At 44.5% G+C, this 22,771-nt stretch overlaps 1 protein-coding gene across 1 annotated transcript in view; it reads left to right on the top strand.

Annotated features, from left to right (window-relative positions):
* The first annotated feature begins 458 nt into the window (after nt 1–458).
* PDIA5 (protein disulfide isomerase family A member 5) overlaps nt 459–22,771 on the top strand; it is a 105,347-nt gene continuing 83,034 nt past the window's right edge. The window contains exons 1-3 of the mRNA XM_072874393.1: nt 459–643; nt 13,142–13,268; nt 16,441–16,528. Coding sequence (XP_072730494.1) covers nt 560–643; nt 13,142–13,268; nt 16,441–16,528 — 299 coding nt within the window. The 5' untranslated portion in view covers nt 459–559. The remainder of the gene's footprint in view (nt 644–13,141; nt 13,269–16,440; nt 16,529–22,771) is intronic.

Genomic DNA, 22,771 nt, shown 5'->3' with positions numbered 1-22,771 from the left:
CAGGTCCTAGTTTCTAAGCCTCTCTTCCAGTTAACTGTCTCTCCCCTTTCCTTTTTTTTTGTTCCCTTAGTCACCTCTTACCCCAGATCTAAGACCAGCAGAAGCTCTTAAAGACCCCCACAAAAAAGCATCAAGAAGGAGGTTATTTGCCAGAAGGCTCTCTAGAGTAAGGTGCACACGGGGAGAGAGGTGGAGGCAAAAAAGCTAAGCCTAGAGGGGAGGCCAGCAGGGCATCAGAGGAGAAGAGCCGCAACTTTTTTCTCCTTAACCTCTGTTGAAACAAGGTGGACGCAGATTGCTTTGCGACTGCTGGCAGTACTTTGGGGGGGTTGCTGGGTTTTGGTTGTGTTTTTCTTCTCCCATGCGCCGGAGCCCTGCCGCAGCCGCTGCACCCTCCGAGGGGGACGAGCACCCCCCGGCCCGCGCCGCGGGGCGGACTACAGGCCCCGTCATGCCGCCGCGCGGGCGGGCGGTAGCGGCGGAGCGCGCCTGCGCCGCCAGACGTGGCAGCAGCCCGCAGCGGCGGCGGGTCCGGAGCGGGTCCGGCTCGGCGGCGGCGATGGCTGTGCCGGGGCAGGGCGCGGGGGCTGCGCGGCGCCGCGGGCGGCTCCCGCCGCTGCTGCTGCTGCTGCTCGGCCTGGCGGTGAGTGGCGGCGGCCGCGCCCCGGGGCGGCGGGGGGCGGGCGCGGGTGTCCCCCTTCCCCGGGCCGGGGCGGGGGCGTGCGGCGCGGCCGGCGGAGTTGGGCGAAAGTTGGGAGCGGGACGGGCCCCTCGGGCTGGGCGCGGCGGCCGCCACCGCCGCCCGCACCCGCCGCCGCCGCGGGCGGGCTCGGCTCGGCTCGGCACGGCACAGCCCGGCATGGCTGGACTCCGGCAGCATTCCTGCCGGGTGTTTCCCCAGCCCCTCAGCCCGTCTGCTGCTTTCCTGTTCCCCTCCCTCCCTTTCTCCCTGTCTCTCAAAAAAACACCCAGAGAAAGCCCACCCCGGCGTGCGGCGGCGTCTCCTCGAGCGGCTGCGGGCTGGAGCCCCCGGCTCGCCCCGGCACCGGGGGCTCCGACCGGCGGGCGCCTCGTTCGTGAGGAAGTTTCGTGTGAAAATCGGTGCGGCGGCGGCAGAGGGTTTCCCTCGGCGGCGGCTCTGCCGCAGCAGAGCTGCCTCGCTCGGCTTTGTGCACCTGTGCGCCCGTGGGCAGCCCTGCCGCCCCTGCCGCCCCTGCCTCCGCGTCCCTCACGTGTGGCGCGCTCCATCTTAGCGCGTTCCGGAGGAGCTGGGTAGGTTTCTTTGCAGTTGCACCGAGGAGAACGCTCCTTACCTCAGGGAGACTCCTGGACTTACAGAAATATTTTAAAGTCTGAATTTTCTGTTTTTATCCACAGAATTTAGCATAGGTAGCTCAAAAGATTGGCGAAGGCATGCTTTAAAGCACTCCTTTCTTTACTTTATTGGCATGAACTACAGTTCTTTCTTCTGCCTGGGTAAATAGAGTTAATAATTAATGAAAAATTACATTAATTTTTTTACGCACGCGTCATCTGAAATGTATTTGGAAATGCATGACCTAGGAGTGCTCATCTAATTCTTACAAATTAAGTGCGGAATTGCTAATTGCCCTATGCTTATTCTGTGCTAATATTAGAATTGCCATTGTGGGACAGAAAGCATCGGCCCTGTCTGATGTAGCCTTTTGCCCCTGGCAGGGGCCTAGCTATCAGCTCATTCAGGAGGAGGGAAAAGAAATGCTGTGCATGCTGCACAATTTTTGTTTTGTTCTAAGCTTGGTCTAGAAGCACAGACCTCTGCTGTCTGCAGTTTATTTATTGATTTCAAATGAAACCGAAGTCAGGCTGAACTCTTCCTAAAATGTTGGAGGGGTCTTAGTGTGGCTGCTTTTTCCCCGGTGGCTCATCTTTAATATACACAGTACTTTTTTCAATGATACTTGTGGCAGTGTATTCCTCGGATTAAGTATATACTGTGGAGCAAGTGGAGTTACAAGTAGACTGAATTTTCCCTTCATTTAAAATAACTGAACACGTGGAGTTATTTGTGGTATTTCCTTCTGTATCCACTGCAACTGTCAGACCTTATCTTACTGTAACATTCATTTTATGTTAATGTAAGTATTTTGCTGTGATTTCTTTTTGTAGATTAAAAGATTATTTTTTTTTTCCCAGCTTTCTTCATGTGAATCAGTTGTTCCTAACTATTCTACTTGCCCTTCTTTGGACCTTTTGCATTGCAGAGCTGGTGTCTTTGAGATGAGCAGAGTGGGCCTGCCACTGTCAGTGAAATTATACAAAGCCATTATAATTTATCCACATTATTCTCTCTTCCCCTTCTTAATTTGCCCCAGCATTTTATTTGCTCTGTGGTGCTGCATGCTGAGCAGATGTCTTCATTGAGCTGTTGATTCAGCTAATTCTTTCCCCTTTGCTGTGTACAAGTAGTTTAAATTATTTCTTCCAATTTGCATTATCTTGCACTTGAAGGTGCGATTTTTCATCTTGAAATATGTAACTTGCTGTACGCCAGGATTAGAAAAACTAGCCTACAGCTGTGACATTGCAAAACCTGCTTTTAAATTTTTCTTGAGTCAATGTTTGCAAAGTCAGTGAGGCTGTTAAATCAGGATGTTCTCAGTGTGTAAAGTTAAAGCGAAGGTAATGCCAGCTGCTTGGTAGGACAGAGGTTAATGAGAACATTGTCTTTCTTTCCAGCCCATCCTTTTTTATGTACCCAAACATGATTTTTTTTTTCTTTTTTTTTTTTCCTGGAAGGGCTGAATGCTTGCAATGCACCTGGGACAGCAGCTAGTCATGCATGCATAATGCTTCTAAAAAATAGGGCTCACTTTTAAAGTAGGACCCAAAATTTGAGGTGGCTTCCGAGAATTGAAATCTTTATCTCTGTAAGACTTCCTGCATTTGTAAAAGGAAAACTACAAAGCTGGATGAAGAAAACACCTCAGTATCTTCTAATGGAAGATGTTGAGTTGTTATCTTCTGCATCACTGTAAATATGTGACACGCACGTGAGGAACATACTGTGCTGATCTCCTCCTGCTGTAAAGTTTTATTTCTTGAATGAGTCGGAGAGTCATAGGGAAGTTGCGGTTTAACTTTAAAGATACTTCCCTGTTTGGTATGTCAAGTGGTTAACTATATTTCACACTTGAAGGACTGAATTTACTGTTAAAGGCATTGGGAAGGAGTTTCACAGTGAGGTGGATTTGCATTTCCTCTGATGTATTGGGTACTGTCCTTTCCCTAGCAGAGGCCAGCTGCTGCTTCCAACGGGATTACGCATCTGGGATCCGTTTGCTTTGCAAACACTGATGAAGGTTATCTCAGGCCAACATGGCAAAGGTCAGTTCATCTTCTGAGTGTTGGCTTAATGACAGAGAAACTGAGTCAAGAGAGTCTGACCAGCTTACAGCCATTGGGAAGCAGGCTTCTTGAACTGGTGCCATTCAAACCGAGTGCCTTCAAAGAAAGACTTGAAAGGAACATTTCAGGCTTCCAGCTCCTCAAGTCCCAGTAACGTCACAGCAATGTACCAGTGAACGCTGACACAGACTTGTGAACCCAGGCCTGTGGGGAGGGCTTGGACGTGGCTCACTCCTTGTGTTGCAGGTAGCCTTGCAGCATGGCAGCAGTGGCTTTGCCTCTGGTGAGTTTGCAGGCAGGGTGAGCGTGCTGCTTCTCCTCTGCAGTGCTCAGGTGCTGTTTCCTGTGGTGGCATTTGGGCTTGAATTTGGGAGTGCCTCTTCCCATCCAGTTACTGTTTGTGCTACAGGAGCTGCTTTGGGAAGTGTTTTGCTGCAGCCAGAGGGAGGGTATTGCAGAGGCAAATCCCTTACTTGCTGTCCCCCTGTCCCATTCCTACTTTGTTCCCTCTTCAAAATACAGATTTGTAAAACTTGTGACATGGGCTATGCTCTGTCTCCTCAGATGCCCTTCCCAAATCAAACCTTGGCTTTCAGGACTGGTTTTGTTATTCAGCTCTGTACCTCATGGAGTGAGGTTTTGAATCCATTGGCTGTGGTGCCAAAGTGCTTGTTTACTTTAGAGGGCCTGGGATGTTGCCACAAGTGTGGTGTGGTCATCTGAAGTGGTGTTTCTGCCCAGGGGTGCGTTCAGGACATCGTGAGCAATTGGTGATGGAAGAGGTGCTTGTTCTGTTGTTGACCATTTCTTTTGGTTTTTGGTGACGCAGTTCCTTGAGTTCCTTCATTTGAGTAAAATGGAGGTAATGAGACTCACCTTTCTTCAAAGTTGTGTTTGGAGGTCTGTGAATGGAAAAACTCAATGCAATTTGCAACTAGAATCACAGACTAGCATTGCCTTAAATTTCTTTGTGCGGACAGGATCACTTTGGAAGTAAGTTATGGTTTACCTTGATCCTGCCACCATTTCAAGCTTGTGAATGGCAAAAAATTGTGATAGCAAAGCAGGTCTTAAATTTTGGCCCTTTGCTAGCTGAGAATAGCTGGTAGAATTGGTGGAGGGCACTGTGATTTGTGTGCTTGCAGAACACAGATAACAAAGGTAATCTTATTTGTGGCTGCCTTGATAATGTCCTGTCTGTTGTCTTTGGGTTTATAGTCATATAGCATATTTGCTGGGTGACTGCAAATAGAATCTTTCTCTCCCCCTCCTCACTTTTCAAGAGATGACACACCATGAGCATGTGGTTGTGCGCTGCTTTAGGATCAGCTGCATGCTGGCTTGCTCTGATGCTGCCTCCCTTTTGCTTCTTGCAGATCACTTCCTTTCTGTGTGACTCTTACTCCAACAATTTAAATTAAGCTTCATCTCCTATCACCTGGCAGAAAAATGTGAGGATTAATTAGTTAATATTTGTGCAATGCTTTGAAGATAACAAGTGCCATATAAAGTGCTAAGGATTTTCAGGTGTCATTTTTTGCCTTCTCTTCTTCATAAGTCCTATTAATAGTGTTTTTGTATTCTTTTTATAGCATCTCCTACATGCTTCTTGAGTAGGTGATACTTCTTTAAACTTCTTCAAAACCCAATTTTTAGTGGGGGATTATGTGGCATATGCTTTGCTCATGCCCTTAGCTTCTGGTTTGGGTTGGAAGGGACCTTAAAGATCATCTAGTTCCAGCCCCCCTGCCATGGGCAGGGACACCTTCCACTAGACCAGGTTGCTCAAAGCCCCATCCAACCTGGCCTTGAACCCTTCCAGGGATGGGGCATCCACAACTTCTCTGGGCAACCTGTTCCAGTGCCCCACCACCCTCAGAGTGAAGAATTTCTTCCTTATATCTAATCTAAATCTACCCTCTTTCAGTTTAAAGCCACTATCCCTTGTCCTATCACTACATGCCCTTGTAAAAGTCCCAAAAAAGCTGTAAAAAGCTTTCTTGTAGGCCCCCTTCAGGTACTGGAAGGCTGCTCTAAGGTCTCCCTGGAGCCTTCTCCAGGCTGAACAACCCCAACTCTCTCAGCCTGGCTTCATAGGAGAGGTCCTCCAGCCCTCTGATCATCTTCGTGGCCCTCCTCTGGACTTGCTCCAAGAGGTCCGTGTCCTTGTTATGTTGGGGGCCCCAGAGCTGAATGCAGTACTCCAGGTGGGGGTCTCACGAGAGCGGAGTAGAGGGGGAGAATCACCTCCCTCAAACTTCTTTGGATGCAGCCCAGGATAGGGTTGACTCTCTGGGCTGCAAGCGCACGTTCCTGGGTCATGCTGAGCTTCTCATCAACCAACACGCCCAAGTCCTTCTCCTCAGGGCTGCTCTCAATCCATTCTCCGCCCAGCCTGTACTTGTGCTTGGGATTGCCCTGACCCACATGCAGGACCTTGCACTTGGCCTTGCTGAACTTCATGAGGTTCGCACGGGCCCACCTCTCAAGCCTGTCAAGGTCCCTGTGGTTGGCCTCCCTTCCCTCCAGCGTGTTGACTGCACCACGCAGCTTGGTGTTGTCGGCAGACTTGCTGAGGGTGCTCTCAATCCTACTGTCCATGTTGGTGACAAAGATGTTAAGCAGTTGTTAATTAGTAAATAGTCGCACAGGTTTTCCTTCACTAAGCATTTGAAAACCAGTGATAAACCATAAATTAATTGGTTACACAGAACCCGTAAGAACCCTTAGTATAGACTATTATGCCTGTAGCTTATGTTCCTTAAAACCCAGTGTTTAAGAACAATATGAACAGTAGAGTCTAGTCAAATCTTGACATCTCCATGGTATTTTTTGCTGTCTTCTATATTTGGAAAGTGAACATAGCAAGTATCACGTTAAGTGAAATGCCTTACTTGTAGCATTCTTCAGCCTAAGTTAAAGAATACCAAGACACTCTGTCAGGATTTTAATTTGCCTTCCTTTGTGAACAAAAGAAGATATGACACTTGCCTCTTGCAGACATGACCCACCACAATAAAATGTCAGCAGTGCTTGTGGTTTTTTATTCCTTGAATGGCTAGAGGTGGGAGTTAATTGATCTGGATTATATAAAGAGTAAGAATGTGCTCTTCCATGGAGCTCATGGGAAATGAACAAAAACCAAGAAGTGTCCAGTGGGAGTGTCTGAAAATGTAAATCTGTCAGGCAAAGCCATGTTTTTCCAATGCTGTCGGCTTTCCGATGCAGAAGTTGTCGATCTTCCAGTGTGTCTCCTGGAGCGCTCCTCACCTGGCCATCCCATGCTGCTGTAGGCACTGGAGTCGGCACTCCCCACTGAGCCCGTAGATGGCTTTTTGGATCAGTCACCGATAATGTGGTGCAGCCTCTGTGCTGGGGTCCTCAGCAGGTTGCAGTTTGGGAAGCCCTGCAGATGTGGTTGGGAGAAGATCGTGTTGCGGTCCCAGCTGGATTGCAGGGGCTACTGCAGGGGCTCCTTCAGTTGTGACCCCTGAAGCCTGAGACCCAAGTGCTACCCGTACTCTTCCCCCTTCATTCACATAATAAATTCTTAGCAGGCTTCCTTGAGGTACCTTTGGGTAACAGAGATAACCCGTCCCCCCTCATCTGATTTGATTAAAATGTTTCTACAGCTATTTTGGATATTAGTCATGAATGAAAACAGGAGACTGTCCTACTTATCACTATCCATCTTGGAAGGCATTTGTTACAAATGGCTCAGTGATCAAAGCAGCACAACCCTGAATGTAAATAGCAGCAGAGGGAGGGCTTGTGAGTGAAAAGCAAGCAATTATTGCACAAGGTCAAGAGTAGTTTGTATGATGAACAAGGAAGATAAAACATCTGCAGTCAAACCGTGATTCCTGTAAACAAGGGGGCTTTGGATTTGAACATCTTGTATTTTTAAGCAAGAACAAGTTGGGGGGAAGGAAGCAACAGATCTGTTTCTCTCTTGTGCTTGCCTGGAGATGACTTAGATCTGGTATTTTCAGTACGTGCACACTGTCTGCACCCCAGGACCTGTCCGTGCCACCGGCTGATCTGCAGGTTTACAAACCTCCATCACTGCAGTACAGCGATGTTCCTTCAAATCCACCTTCTGAAGTTAAGTGTGCACTCCACCACAGGGTTCATTTTGGGAACTGACTAGGAAAGGGAAGATGAGATCCGGTCTTGTTCTTGGGATTTCTTGCCTGTGTCGTCCTGTCCCCCTGCCATTTTATGTAGCAGGGGAGACCCTTGTTTAGAATGTGAACTAGTCCCCTCCTAAAGAAATTAATGATGAAATTAAATTCAGTCGTCTCCCATTACTGCTTGGAATTTTGAGGCAGGTTTGCTCTTCAGCTAGGTTCCCATAAAATGCCTTGTCAGACACAATCTGTTTCATATGTACAGGGTCGCTCATTGATCATATTTACAGTGGGTTGAATGCTGTTGTCCCAAAATGAGAATGACATCAGTGGGTGGTTAATCTAAGACAGAAATCAAAGTCAATGTCTTGCTGAAAAACAGGCTTTTGAATTGTGGTTGAGTGTAAGACTGTGTCCCTGCCAAGCAGCAGTTGTGCTGGAATCAGCGTTGTTCATGTCAGCCCCAGCTATTCTTGATGAATAGTGTGCAAATTGTATACCTAATTATACATGTAAGTGTTAGTGTGCGCATAAAAATTGTACGTTGACATATGGATTCAGGCATCTAAGTGCTGTTTCAGCTGCATATGCATTTATATTTTTAATGCATAATTTGTGTCCAGGGAAATATACTTTTTCACGTTTTAGAGCTGGAAATAGGAGAAACAGGAAATAGGGGGTTTTTGTCCAGTGTACAATGCTACTTCTCTGATAGTGCCTCCTTATTTAATTTTGATTTGCATTTTCTTGTTTTTAAAATGTGTTTTCATTGCTCTTGATTTAAAATAAATAAATAAAAAATTATTCTCCAGACATGCTGCTTATCCTTAGCAAAAGACCATGCTGTCATGAAGCTTTTGTGGAGAGCAACTCATAAATTGAACTGGTTTCTGTGGGAACAGCAGTTAAGCATTTATCACATTTAATTTGAATAATAAATGTAAAATATGTACCTATGTTCTTGTGGCTGCTTGAAAGATATTCCCTTTTTTCATTCTGAAATAAGATTCAGAGAAGAATAAAAACTCGGGAAATAAACTGTACTTTCTCAGATCCTTGATGATTTTGAGAAAACACGGCCTGAGGGATGACCACATTTTTCAACAGTGTCAGTCCTGGAAGTGTAATTAGCAAATAGTTGTTTGCCTGTAACTCTCTTTGCCTCTGGGTTTCTGAAAGCTCAGATGTTTCTTGGGTACCAATTCTAAGGTAGTGGGGTTGTGGAGCGCTTCGGTGCTCTTTAACACTTGCATGTGTTTGGCAGCTCCACAAGGAATTGCGGGGGGGGGGGGAGGGGGGGAAGAAAAATTAAACCTTTTTGACTGATCAGACTTCTTCCACCTAGTTTGCAAGAACATATATTTACATACATACTTTGAAGAGCAGAGGCAGAGCTAGAGCACATGTGTTTTTGTGCCTTGTACTCAAATAGCAGTGTCTGTCAGCAGTTTTGAATTGACTGTCTTGAGGGTTTGGGTTCACTTAAGTTTTACTTGAGAATCCTTCATGCATCTTAGATCAGACACTACATTCACATGACTGATGTGCGACCTACACCATAAAAAATTCTGTGAAAATAAATTCAGATTGAGATCTTGAGCTGGGGAAAATCTGCAGAAGTGCTACCGGATTTGCATTTCATAGTCTGCCGCCTGTAGTCTGCCTTTTCTGAAGGTCTCCACCGAAGTTTCCTGCATCCGAGGACACCAGGTGACTGCTGTGTTGGTTCCAGCTCACCGAGCCAGCCATGGATGAGGACCCGTTATGCTAGGCACTGTGCAAACACCGCATGAAATAACATAGACCTTCCCCCAGTTTTATTGCAATTTCTTGTCAGTATAACTGTCACAGGGCAGGGGTGGCACAGAAGTTGCGTGTGTTCGTCCTAATATGCCTTCTACTTTAACGGGTACCAGGGTAGGCAGCTTCTTGAGAAAAATGTTTGGAGAGTTTCTTAGCTTTTCACTGGTGGCTGTGAATAAATTTTAAAGCTTTAGGACGCTCAAGTGACAAGAGAGTTTAGCTTGTTTCTTATTTATAGAGTTCCATATGTGTGAATGTAGCACTTCCTGACGCATATGAAAAGAGGCTTCCTGCCCAGGAGGGACTGTCACCTTTCTTGACCTCTTTTTTTTTTTATTATGAGCTCATCTCCTCTTGTGCCCTGGATTTAAACAAGAAGCAGCATGCTTGATAGGGCAGTGCCTGGCTGATGAGCTCTCCTGCAAAGACTTCAGAAAAATGTCTGGAGTAAATCTACCTGAGTCATATCTCACAATTAAAGTCATATAGCACAGTACATGCAAATGAGCCTTGTCTTTGCTGCCGCTTTGCCTTTGCTGCCGCTTTGCCTGTGGGCTGTGCAGGAATATGAGCCTGGTTTTCTATTAAGAAGAGTGCTTCCATAGGATTCTCTTTTCCCATCCTCTTAATTTCATGCTATTGCCAGAACTACTGGCTGTAGCCCCGGTGAGGCTGTAGCTGCTGGTACAGTCATCACAGCGTTGGCTCTGGAGCAGGGCAAAGCAGCCCGGTGGCTGGGACTGGCATTGGGTGAAAATGGCTGCTTGGCATCACTTGCCTTCAGCGGAGCTGGTGGTGAAGGCGGAGGTTCTTTGGGAGTTTTAATGATAAACTGGCCTCTCATTTATTCCTGGGTAGGGTCTTCATTAATTTCAGCAGGAGAAAGCTGGAGAGCGTGGAACTACTTAATTCTTATCAGTTTGCAAACACCATGTAGTGCAAATACATATTGGGAAGTGGTGAACTTTTCAGCTCAGCTGATAACCTCCCAGTATTGCTGCTGTTGCCTTAGGTGTGCAGGCAGGGTGTTTCTCTCCAACTCGATGCCTTCAGCTTGAACTTTTTGGGTTTTATAACCAGGAAATGCTGTGACATTAATCTTAATTAAAGGGAGATGATGATTTATTCGGCAGGTCTGACTGGTGCGCTTGTATGCACAATGCCTTTCCCAGTGGGTTTTGGTCTAAATCATAGGATCGGAGAGAGCTGCTGTAGTAAAACTGCAGGAAAATGAGTGACATGTATTGATTTGATACCTGGGGAGGAATTGGGCAAAGTAGCAGTGGATATATGCAATGTGACGTGCTTCTCCCTCCAAGCGCCTGCTGTTCCACCAGCGCAGCGAGTTTTCTGTTAGTGGCAACACCGACAAGGCAGTAGTTAAAGCTGTCACTGTTTCCAGAATCCAGTTTTTCAAGAGGTTTATAGCTCTGCCGTTATAAGGAAAAAAAAAAAGAAAATTCACTGAAATCGGCTAAACAGCCTTTCCACCTGGAAAAGACATGAAATACACATGCTTCCAAGCTATCGGTAAAACTATACAGATGCTTTAAACAAAGTCCATAATACTGTTTGGTGTCATGCTGAAAGTGGCCTTTGTGGCTTTTTTAGTCCAATTCTTTCTTTTTGGCAGTGAGTTCATAGACTAGAATATCTTTATTTGAGTCCAGTTTTCTAAACGAAGAAAGCTTCTAAATGAAGAAAGCTTCTAAAAGAAGCAACCTGTAGTTTCACTTTTCCCCACTTTTCCTCCCTGCCTTAGTTTCAGTGAAGTTTAGGTTTAGCCTTCTATAACTCAACATAAATAAAACTTTAAGACACTTGGATAGTTAAAAAAATTGAGGTAAAGGAAAAAGTTTTTAAAAAAATACTTAGGATTAAAGAGATCTGCTCATAAGTCAATGTTAGATTAATCCCTCCTGTACAGCCTCTGATTGCGATGAGTTTTGAGCAGGAATTTGCATGTCTGTGTCACCCCACTTAGCACAACTATATTTGTCTACTTTGATTGGCAACACCATGTATTTATCTCGGAAAATACACAAATGATTCACATGCATCAGCCTGAAGTAGGAAGGCTGAGCTCTGGACATCTGGATTTAGAAGAATGCGAGTCTGTCGGTAGAATTAAAGCATCAAGGACATTTATGCTGAAGGTAGGGGCTGACTTGCACATGTGCTTTTTCCCTTCTTACAATTAGACCATCTGGTCAGCAGGGCTTGGTGGTGGGAATCCTGCCTGCAGAGTGGGATAACTTGTTTGCTCTAAGCCTGTGCGGTCTGTCAAGCTTTTATATTTTATGTTGAAGGTGTATCTTCTAGTAACTTTAAGTTCCCAAACGTGTCCTGAGGTTGTTTTGAGGATGACCCCCATTTCAGCTCAGCCTCTCCCCTCTGCCCCGTGCATCCCAAAACTCCCCTCCCCTTTCCACGTGTAAAAACTTCTGGCACTTACAAAGTATGTTTCTTAGGTGCAGGTTTTGTTTCTGTGCCTCAGTGGCGTGGTGTTTGCAAATAGCTGAATTTGTAATGAAGTGTAGTGCCTGGGGCTACGCGTTCTGACTTTGATTGGCTTAGTGCCTTGTTTTGAATGCTGCAATCTGTAAGACATGGGATGCAAGAAGGACAGCCTCTTACTTCTTCACATCCACCCTGGACACATTTTCCAGCCCAGTTGGAATGAGACATGATCAAAATTAGTTCTGTAATTAAGAAAACGTTGAACCTTTTGTGTGTGTTAGGCAAATGAGCTAAAGCTTTTAGCCAAGCAATTAAGTGTTAAGGTTTTACTGTAAGGTGAATGTAAACTAGAAAATTTCTCCAGCTAAGCTTCCCATAATCATTCCATTAGTATGAATTCAGCACAGTGCAGAAGGGAGGCAGCATAGCATGATGGATAAGATTATTATTATTATTATTGAAGATTATTGCAGTACAAATGAGCAGTGAAGGCCTCAGCTGAGGTTATGGTCGTATTTTGATAGGAGTTTTACTTTATGGTAGGATAAAAGACGGACTTTGGTCTGGAGTGGTCATGATTTAAATAGACCAAAAGGTGCAACAACAACAACAACAAAATTATTTGCATAGATACAGAACTGAGATGCAGAGAGATTAAATGCCGTGCTTTCCATGTGGCCAGTGGAAGCCAAACTTGATCTTGTGGCAAAGGCACTGGTGTGTCTGTGAGGTACGGTATGGCCAGTGGGAAACATAAGCCCTGTTCCACTTGAGTAGGGCAGGTGGGAGAGGCTTGTGGTTAGTGTCGTAATGCAGATGCTGAATTACTTGCAAATTCTGTTTTCATTTCCTTCATCTGCTCTGTGTCAGTGTGGGTTAGTTACTTTAACTTCATGGCTCTCAGTGTCTGCTGTGGGATATCAAAGTACTTGATTGAGTTTGCAGAGTATTCTGAGATCTAGGGACAAGAGTGCTCTCGAAGTGGTAATTTTCTGCTTCTCTTGTTGCAGTATATTAGATTTACATAAGGATTTTTATCTGATTATCTGACTAGGGAACAAACTTTTAAAGGTGGTGGTGGCGGCTTCTTAACTAAAACCATATTTCTTGATGTTGTGTTTATCTCATCTTTCCACTTAAGGATGCTTGCTGGGCGTGATACTGGTCCAGTTTCAACGAGTCATGTGTATGGCTTTTTTTTTTTTGCTTTTGCTAATCAAATCGATATGATAGTTTATTTAAGGCAGCGTGTCTCAAGATTATGGAAAAAGGTCAAGGCAATTTCAAAAGCAGTTTGTCTTTGTATTTTGTTTCTCAGCATGAAAGCTGTTACTAATGTTTCTGGCTTTGTGTTTCTGTAGGCATTCTTGCCAGTGTTCGTGTACTCGTTGAAGGTGTCTCCACTTATAGAAAAAATAAGTGACCACAAGGATTTTAAGAAGCTTCTCAGGACACGGAATAACATACTAGTGCTGTATTCCAAATCTGGTAAGTCCTCCTTTTTTTTTTTTTTTTTTCTTTAATGTCACAGCTCTTTGTGCCCAGCAAGGTGTGTGCGTTTGAACATCTGTGTTCATGTTCGGTTACCTGTGTACATGCTCAGAAGACTAAGCTCTTCACCCTTACTTGCTCTCTGTTCAGTGTTGCCTTATGTGACTACGAGGGCTTCCTCAGGACCGATGTCCTTTGTTCTAACTCAGAGGCTCCTGATGTTTAAAGATTGGAGTCTTCTTAATTTGGTCTTCTAATTGCTCTGTCACATTGGCAAAAATGTACTTTCTTCTGGCTTTGTCTCCAAAACTGGCTGCTCCTAATAGCTATCAGCCAGAGCTTTCTGGTGTGTTTATCACAGTAGTTTGCAAGTTTCGATGTCCTGGTGACACTGAAAGGCTTAATGAATAGTTATAGTACTGAAATCAATCCATCTTTGCTTCTGACAGCTTTGGGTGTCCCATGGTTGTCTTTCAACTTTAATTGACAAAATATAAAAATAAAAAATGAGCTGCTTGTGTAAGAGGGAGAAATGGCTCATTTCATGTCATGCCACCTGTCCCCTTGAATCTCTTTGCTGTCTTCTCTCTCATCCAGGCTCTCCTTTCTGGCTGCTCACTCTTGCTCTTACCTGTCTGTTTGCTCTTCCTTTTGCGCTGTTCTGCTCCTGCTGTACCTTTTCTCCTTTGTCGCCTTGTTTGTTTTGGCATGTTGTTTTGTGTGACACCATGTAAAATGAAGAAACAATCTTTAAGCTCCATATGCAAGTGCAGAATGCGGTTCTGGATGTGGAATTCATTGGACAGCAAGAAGTAAAATGTGTCACTAAGATGATTTTCCTTAGTGCTGTATTGTTTTTGTTGTTGCTTCCTTTTCCTGCCTGCAGGCAAGCAATACAGGGTAACGCTTTGTTTGGGGGTTGGGTCCTCCCTTTCTGACCTGTTGCAAAGGTCTTATCTCACAATGACGTTGGTAGAGTTGCTCTGGGTTTATAGTGTGGCAAAGTGGAGCAGTATGTGGTGACCCAATATCCTCCCTCCCTCCCCCCCAATGTCAGAGAATTTTGCAGACAAAAATGTGCAGGTGCTGGGATAAGTAACTTTGTTTCCTAAAGATATGCTTATTCTGAAACAGTTAAAATGATATATGTGACTTAATTTTTGTTAAAATATTTGTGTTTTGCTATAGTGGGGAACTTTGAGCGCTCGAACTTGGCCAAATGGTTTTGTAGTAACAGGTTCAAAGTGAAAGTCATGAAAGAGTTTCTAACGCTTTTTGATTTTGAAAGGAACACTTTAGATAAAAAAGACATCTGTATTATTCAGCTCTTTAAAGGGAAAATTCTTTTTATGCTTAATATTTTAAGTGGTGGTTACTTTCATTTTTAGAAGCACAACCAGAACACTTCAGCTCTTGACACTCATCAAATAAATGTTGCCCTATGGGCATTGTTCAAAAGCCGTGTTGTGGAGATGTCTTTTTTCTGTTTTTGTTATTTAATTGGTTGGTTTTAGGAGTCTAAAGCATTGCATGCAGAGCTGACTGTGGGATTAATGTTTCTTCCTAGAACAATGATCCTTGCACAATTAGAAATCTCTTGCCTAGCTATCACCCAGAAAGAGAGGAGGGGAAAGAAAGTGATAGGAATTCAGAGGTGCAATTCTAATCCCAGATATACATCCCCCAGCTGTGATGAGATGTTGGCCAGCATCCGATCATACTGCTGGAACAAAGGCTTTGCTTCTCAGCTGAGCAAAACTAGATGAGTATTCCTATCTCATGCAGAAAATTTATTGGTTTCAGGAGATGTCCTCATTTACAGGAGATGTTTAGTTCACCCTACCAGCTGCGTGTCCTGCCAGGGCTGCTCAACTAGTGAGTCTTCTGGGACAAGTCTGTCCTATCCCAAATGCCTGTTTTTTAAAGGGTGTTTGTCAAACTGTTCCACTCTAAGTACATGCCAAGAATTCCCCCACGTGTCTACGTCCCTGTGTTGGAGAGAGGTGGCAGTTGCATGTTATCAGTATTGGGGTTAGGAGGGTTTCTTGAGAGCTAATGTGTGTGGGCTGGCGTCTCTGATGGCATCAGGCCCAAGCAAAGGCTGTCGAATACAAAGCTGTTTCTGGCTCCGGAGATTGTTGAGATAAAAACTGTGGAGACTTAGAGATTATTTGAGGGGGTTATCACTACCTGCTGGCTCTACTTGTCTAGTCTAACCTATATAGGCCTTGACTTTCTTGGATGTTGGAGGAAAGATATTGGTTGATAGAGGCATTTGGTCTGACCCAATACAGCTGTTCTTACATTCAATTAGTTGAAGTAGTTGTGGAACAGCAGCAGTTTAAATAGATCTGGAAGAGGCTCTGGGTTTCTATTTTCTGTTTATCGAGGCAAAAACCAGTTTCTGTTAGATTTTTGGGGGAGTTGATACTTGTTTGAACTTTTATATTTTTCTCTCCCAAGCTCTTGTCCCATTTTTCTTCTGTGTTTATTTTTAATACCATTTATAAGACTGTTTTGGAATGGAAGTGTTTTGCAAAATCTACACGTGGCATGGCATTATAAAAATCTCAGTTGGGTATTTATAATACAGCCAGTTCTTGGAAGGACCTTTTCTGGGTGCTTTCTGCTAATAGTTTTGAGCTCCTCCTGACTGTTGGTTTGGGTATCTCCCAGGGTTATTATGAGAATAACAGTGTGTTATTTTCTGTGTATGACAGGGGTAGAACTGAGGCAGGCAGAGATGCTGAATGACTTGCCCTTACAGCTGGTGAAGCTCCTAAATGAAGTTGCTCTAATTAGCAGGCAGTGGTACAAACTGGTTAATGCCCAGCTGCAGGAAAAAAGCAGTGGTGGGATGGAAGCCTGTTTGCACGAGAGGACACAGTATAGCTCCATAAATGTAGGTCAGGGAGCGTGCCTGGAGGTATGAATTTCAGTATGTTGTTTAAGCGGGGTGGAGGGAAGGAGCCACCCAACTTCAGCTGCAGCCAGCATTCCTTTTAGTTTACAGAAGATTTTGCTGATCCCTCTCATACTGGTTTCTTCAAATTAGACAAAATGTTCTTCCAGTGCTTCAGAACAAAGGAATGCACCATTGTGTTTTTCTGTGTGGAGTAATAATGCTGTTGTTGATTTATTTTTATTATTATTTTATCTTGTTTTCCAGCTGCTGCTGCCGAAAGCTCACTCAGGTTACTGTCCAGCGTGGCCCAGGAGGTGAAAGGACGAGGTACTATAAGCTGGATAGACTGCGGGTATGTGTCATGCTGTTTTTCCCCTTTTTTTCTCTCTGTTTGGCTTTTATTGCTGACTTAGCTTATTTGATGGCTTTGAAACTTTTTGCCTGTAACTGAACCCACATCATTCTGTGCAGTTTCTTCGTAGCTGTAGGGAGCCTATATCTTACCATCCTCTCTTCCTTTGGACCAGTGGTGGAGAATAATTTTTTCCTTGGCTATGGCTGTTGTCACTTCTTCTCTGACAGCATGTTTTTCAGCCTGAAGCTGGACACCCCAGCTAGCATCACCTTTCATAGGGGGCACGTAGCATGGAAACTCTGACTGCTCTGGCTTTCCCACAAGCTGGGGGAGGAGGAATCCCACATGTGCCTCAGCTGGAGGGCAAGGCAGTTCTGCTCCAACAGCAAATGTTGCATGAGCAGTAGGGCTGTTTGCTTGGTTTTGAAGCGTCCACCCATTTGTGTTTTTCAATAAAATGTGCTTTCTTTTAAAGAACTTCCTCTGTGCTTGTATAGGTTCATGTCAATTTTTAATGTGAAAGCAGGGAAACTTGTTTTTGTAAGTGGTTGCTTGTGTGGGGAGGAATGAACAGGTGTGTACTTTCTGGTTTGCAGATGTGAAAGCCTCCACTGTGGTTCTGCTCAATAACACGTTGCCTGTGGTTTTAGCTTGTGTATTGTAGTGCCTCTCTGCCTCTGCAGCTTTGAGAGCTTTGCCTGCAGGTGGCAATTTTGCCTTCCTGCGCTGCAGAGGAACAGCTTGCTGCCTACCTGTGTGTTTGGGTGGATTGTCATGGTATAAACAAATTGTACGCTGTGCACAAATCTAAGTCAGCTCTGAAAATCATGGTCTTTCTTAAAATTATACTTTTGAAACCAACCTCCATCCATCAAGCAGTGACCCAGAATAAGTCATTGGTAAATCAAAGTTAACATGCTTTTGTTGTTGGTTAACCTGTCTTGCTCTCCCCCTGCCACCAGGCAGGTATCTCTCCCGTGGAGTCCTCTGCTTCTGCCTTCTGTTTGCGTTCTGCTGGGCTTGTCCAAATGCACAGACACTTTCATCTCTGCCCAACTGATGGGGACAGTGTTCCAAGTCATCTGCTGGCAGAGCTGCTCCTCAGAGGTCGGTGAAGCCTGTACCACTTCCCACCTGCTGAAAAGCCTGCAAATAAATTGTATTGACCCTGATGAGGAGAAGGTTGCATGGAGATCTGGCATACCTCTGAAATCCAGTCTCCTTTTCTAACAAAAGCACTGATAAACAATTTTTGGTTGTCAGTAATGATGGCTAGAAAATAGGATACTGGGCCAGCTTCTTGGCTTTAGTTTCTGATCGGCCCCGTTTGTGACTGTGGAGTGGTCACTACCTTTTTGTGTCTTCTGTTTCCCTTTTGTTTTAGGCTACCTCTGTGTTGGGGGACTTGCTGCTTACCATCTGTGTGTGCACATGGCACGTGCGTACAACTGCTGGAATGATGAGGCTGTTCATCTGGCCCTTCAAAATGCTGCTAGAATACAACTAAACAATAACCATTTCCAGGATTTATTTTAGGTCTGGCTTGGGGAAGGAAAGATTAAGTGTTTAGGGCTTCAATTTGAAATCCAGGGAAGTTTTGTCACTTAGTTCAACGGATCAGTCTCTGCTCCTGAGTTTGTAAGTGATGGTGATGGGGAGGGAAATGTGTTGTTTGGTTTTGCTGTAAAATAAACTTCAATTTATCAAACCCTAATATGCTCTCCATTTCCAAATGTTGTCATCTAAACCAAACTTTGTTATGGAAGTTCCTTGCAAGAAATGTATTTTAAAGTCTCCTCCAGGTAGTGCTTTAATGCATTTCATAGGAAGCTTGTACTTGCGGTGCCTTTCCTCTGACCGTGGTGGGGAAATATTTAAGTTAAGCTTTGTAATGAAAGGTGAGTTATTACCAGAGACTGAAGCAGCCTGGTGAAGGTCATGCTGTAAGAGGTTGGGAGACCTGGGAAGAGATTTGTAGGTTCCTAAAACTTGCTTTGATGCCAGTAATATCACAATCAGATTGCCACTTGCTGAGTGACAGGCAGTGGACAGGGTGCTGTAACATGGCAATAGCTGTAATTCTGTCTTTGAGGGTTGAGCAGCGCTTCCTTTCAGATCACTTGTTTGGGGAGAACCTGGAAAAAATAGATGATCTGGTAGCTGGGTATTTGTCAGAGATGCCTCTTCTATCACTCCTTCCTGCAGAGGGATGTCATAACAGAATTCGTGAACTTGTCTTATGGGGCAAGGTGAACTGGAAGACTGACTTGTGGCAAAGGAGGTCTTGATGCATGCAAAAAACCAAATGGTTTGAGCCTGAACCAAGTTTTGTGGTTGATTTGCTTGTTAAACCTTTAAAGCATTCTGAAATCAATCTCTTAGTGTTGAGGTAGCTTTTAAATATTTTTTTTTTCCTTGAAAGATTTTTTTTTTCCTTTGCTTGCCTTTTTTTTTTTTTGTGTGTGTGTATACAGGTGGCTGCAAACTGCTGCCCACCTCACTGCAGTGATAATATGTGAGGCTACAGTACTGCTGTCCGTCACCAGTCACAAAGGGCCAGTGGTAGGGCCTGAACAGCTCAGTCCTACCAGAGTTGCTCAAGCTATTCTCCCACTGCAAGTATGCTATGAAGCTTATTTGCAAGTCTTCATGCTGAAACAAACAGCACACAGATGCAGGGATATTTACAGCACAGGCTCAATTTGTTTTACAAATATTGACAAGAAATGGCTTGTTTGGCAGCAATATTTAGCAGGGAATTTTGGCTTTGCTCTTCACATCCCGCTGTAGCGGACTTCTTTGCCTTCAGATCCAAGTATTGGCAAGGCTGGCATGCATGCAGAGTTGTGGTTTGTGTTTTTGCTTCCCTGTGGCGATGATGGCAGTTTTTTCTTTTCTTTTTCTTTATTGGCAGTGGTTTTTTTGTTTCTTGTCATTCCCTTCTTCCCCTCATTTTCAGGAGAAAGGAAGAACATGTTGCTCCACTGATGGAAACCATTATGGATTGCTAAGTCTCGGCAGTATGTTCTGTATTTCATACAGCAGAGGGGAGCGTGCAGGTTTGTGGCTGGAGGCGGGCTGCCTGAATTGCTGGTTTACATGGAAACCGTGCTCCTTGGTCTCGGCTTTTGTTAGGTCTGTGGTATGAGACAGAGGTTAGACTTGAGCTTTCAGTTCCAGGTTGAGTGGTCTCAGGGAGACCAAGGAGGTTAGTTTTTCAGCATAACGTGGGGAAATACTTGGTTTCTTGCTGAGACTGTTAGTGTGGAGTAGAAGAGGTTGCCACTTAGTTTGTCGCTTTGCGGCAGGATAGCAGAGGTCCCCGGAGTGCCTGGGCTTAGGAGATGAAAGGCTGGGAAGTGCCAGGTACCTGCCTTCCTGCACAGTTAGGCTCGCTTGCATTAAGTGCCACGTTGGAGCAGGGCCATGCTGAGCGCAACACAGCCAGGGACACCTCTGCGTGCAGTATTGCAGATAAGGTCCTCGTTCACGGGAGATTTCAGTCAGTTTGCGCAGGCAGATAGACGCCTCCTGCTAGAGATGAAGGGGCAGGACAAGAATTGCTTGCAGCATTGAAGTGGTCACTGTTTGCTCCTGTGTGCTGAGATAGCATATGCGGCTCTGTACACAATTAAACATGAAGCTATTTCAATTGTGAGTAAAAGACCCACAAACGATGTGACAAAAATATGTTTTATTCTAGCCTTTCCATGTTTTAATTAGGAAGTCCTTGCTGAGGCGTTTGATGTTGAATGAACAGTGATGTGAGAGATGACAGAATATTAAATTAATAATGCCTGGTAAAATGCAGTCTTCTGCGTGATGGCTACTTGTTGCTGTCGGTTGCTTGTTGGCTTGTTGCTGTCGGTTTGAACAGAGCGTGCTCTGCTACCTTTTATTTATTTCTTTCCTCCCTGTAATACCTCGTGCTTCATTTCTGAGTTGAGGCTAACTGACAGCTGGGGTAGACCACAACATTGCAGGTTGGTAAATCTTCAGAGTAACCCAGAGAGATGGATCAGTCATCTTATGAGCAAGAATTTTGAGACTTGTGTTTGAGGAGATGCCACGTTAATAGGAGCTGAGCGTCCCAGCTTCTGTTCCTGGCTCTGTGAATGATTCACTTCTTGTTACTTTGTGCTATTAAAAAAGGTGTATCTGTTTTCCAGGCAACTGGGTAAATATTGCCTGATTCATTAGGCAATGTTTATAAAGAGACTGGAGAACTTTGAAAGGAAAAATGCTACAGCAGCATAAATGAGTGCTCTTCATTTAATGAAGATGCTATTGGGATGGGCATGTAAGCAAGCAGAGGACCATTATTGAACTACTTTTAGTAGGAGGCTGGTAGAAATTTTGAAAATGGAAGGGCTTCATAGGGAGTTGAAAGCTTAAGATGTCTGCAAAAAATAAAGTGTCTTGTCCTTTTGTGTGATCTCAGAGTTTGGATACTGCTAATTGTAACAGCAGGTTGGGGTGCAGTGGAGCTGGTGCGTGCTGCATTGGCGGACGGACGGATGGTCGGTCTGTGTGCGTGCTGCAGAGCCTCTGCATCTCACAGTCCCTCATAGAAACTCTTGGCAAATCCTTATGGTGGCAAGTAAAAGGTACAAAGTGATGTGCCTGGGAACACAGTAAGATGAAATTACTACTTGAGTGAAAGGTGAAGTTTTTGTTGCTTGTTTTTAAAGTAGACAAAGCTCCAGTCCCAGTTTGTGATGCCTCGAGGTCTGGTTTTGAAGACTAATCAGTATAAAGTTATCCTCTAGCCTTCTTCAGTAGGTTTTGTGATAGATCATGGGGTGGCCGAGGGCTGGTATTACTTGGAAGAGTGTAACTAGTTTGGGTGAAGTGGAAGAGGAAAGAAAGTAAAATGGCTTTGCTGAAAAGAAGAAAATGTGTTTGGCAGGTTATAAAATGCATTGTGGTCAGGTGCAGTTTTGAGGAGGTGGCCAAAGAGGTTGAAACTAGCTCCAGCCTGATGTGATTTAGTGAACACTCCTGGGTTTTCCTGTTACTGAATTGTCTCAAGTTTTTTATTGACTGTAACTCCTGCCCAGTTGTGGACTGGTATTTTGAAAAAAGCACCCATTTCTTTGGCTCTGGGTAATTATTCCCTGCTCAAACTTGCATGGTTCCCTTTACTGTAGGTCCCAAACATAAACAAAGCTGTGTGATTTCCATCTGCTGTCATAGCGTGTGTGCTTGGCTTTAGCACATCAGACTGCTAGGAAGAGGAAATGCCATCTGGTTAAAATGTCTGACTAATTTTTGGTTGGTTTTAATCCCACATTTCTGCTTTTGTGTGTCATTCTTGTAGTCCCTTTTGTGTGTCCTGTGCGTCATTCCTGTAGTCCCGATCCCCAATAATTACTTGTTATTGTTGCAATCCCATGATGGTTGGCATGAAGGTTAAGACCATAATTTGGCTGGTAAAGCAGCCCATTCAGGGCTATGCATCTAAACATGTGCTGGTTCAGGAGAGAGCCAAATCTAACGAGTAGTTGTCTTTTCTGGGATTCCAGTTTTCATGTTTATCTGCCTTTTAGATGAAATCTTGCTTCCCAAATTTCTAATTTCCTAATGCTTTGATACAGAAGGGCTTTACCCATACACACAATCATAAATGAATTTCTTTAATGCTTGAAATAGCAGGGAGGAATTTCAGAAATAAGGCTGCTGGTACAGATGGCATTAAGTGTCATTTTGCTCTTTAGTTTTTACCTTCACTCCTATAAAGCTGATCAGAAGTAGGATTTATTTAAGAGAATAAGTCTACTCATCTCCCTTCCTTGTTGTTGAATTTTAAAGCTGATTAAAACCTTTGAAATTGCAAACAAAAATGACCACATCTAATGGAGAGAGAAAAAAGGAAGTAGTGCTGCTCTTGCACCGATGTGACCCCTTCCATCCGAGTAGATTGGCAGTGTCTGGGATTTCTGCTGTTTTCTACAGTTGCCTTGCAGACGAAGGGCAGCGGCAGCTCAGTAGTGGATGGCATGTAATGTTAGTTGCCAGCGTGGGGGAGATAGCAGGGGCTCCATTTGCAGCCGGTCCAGGGGAGGTAAGCCAGGTGTCCATCAGGAGCACTTTGCAACTGTAGTTATACTGACACCGTGGTCCTTGTGTGGATGCGATTTATATGGGCAAACCTTGCATTTGCAGCATAGATTTTCAATGCCTTCCTCCTGTCTCTATCATAACCTGTCTGCGCGGTTAATGCTAATTCACATTAAAGCC

The sequence above is a fragment of the Ciconia boyciana genome, chromosome 10, assembly GCF_034638445.1.
Source record: "Ciconia boyciana chromosome 10, ASM3463844v1, whole genome shotgun sequence".
Taxonomy (NCBI): Eukaryota; Metazoa; Chordata; class Aves; order Ciconiiformes; family Ciconiidae; genus Ciconia; species Ciconia boyciana.
Note: the sequence above shows the minus strand (reverse complement) of the source record. Positions and strands in the feature narration are given on the sequence as shown.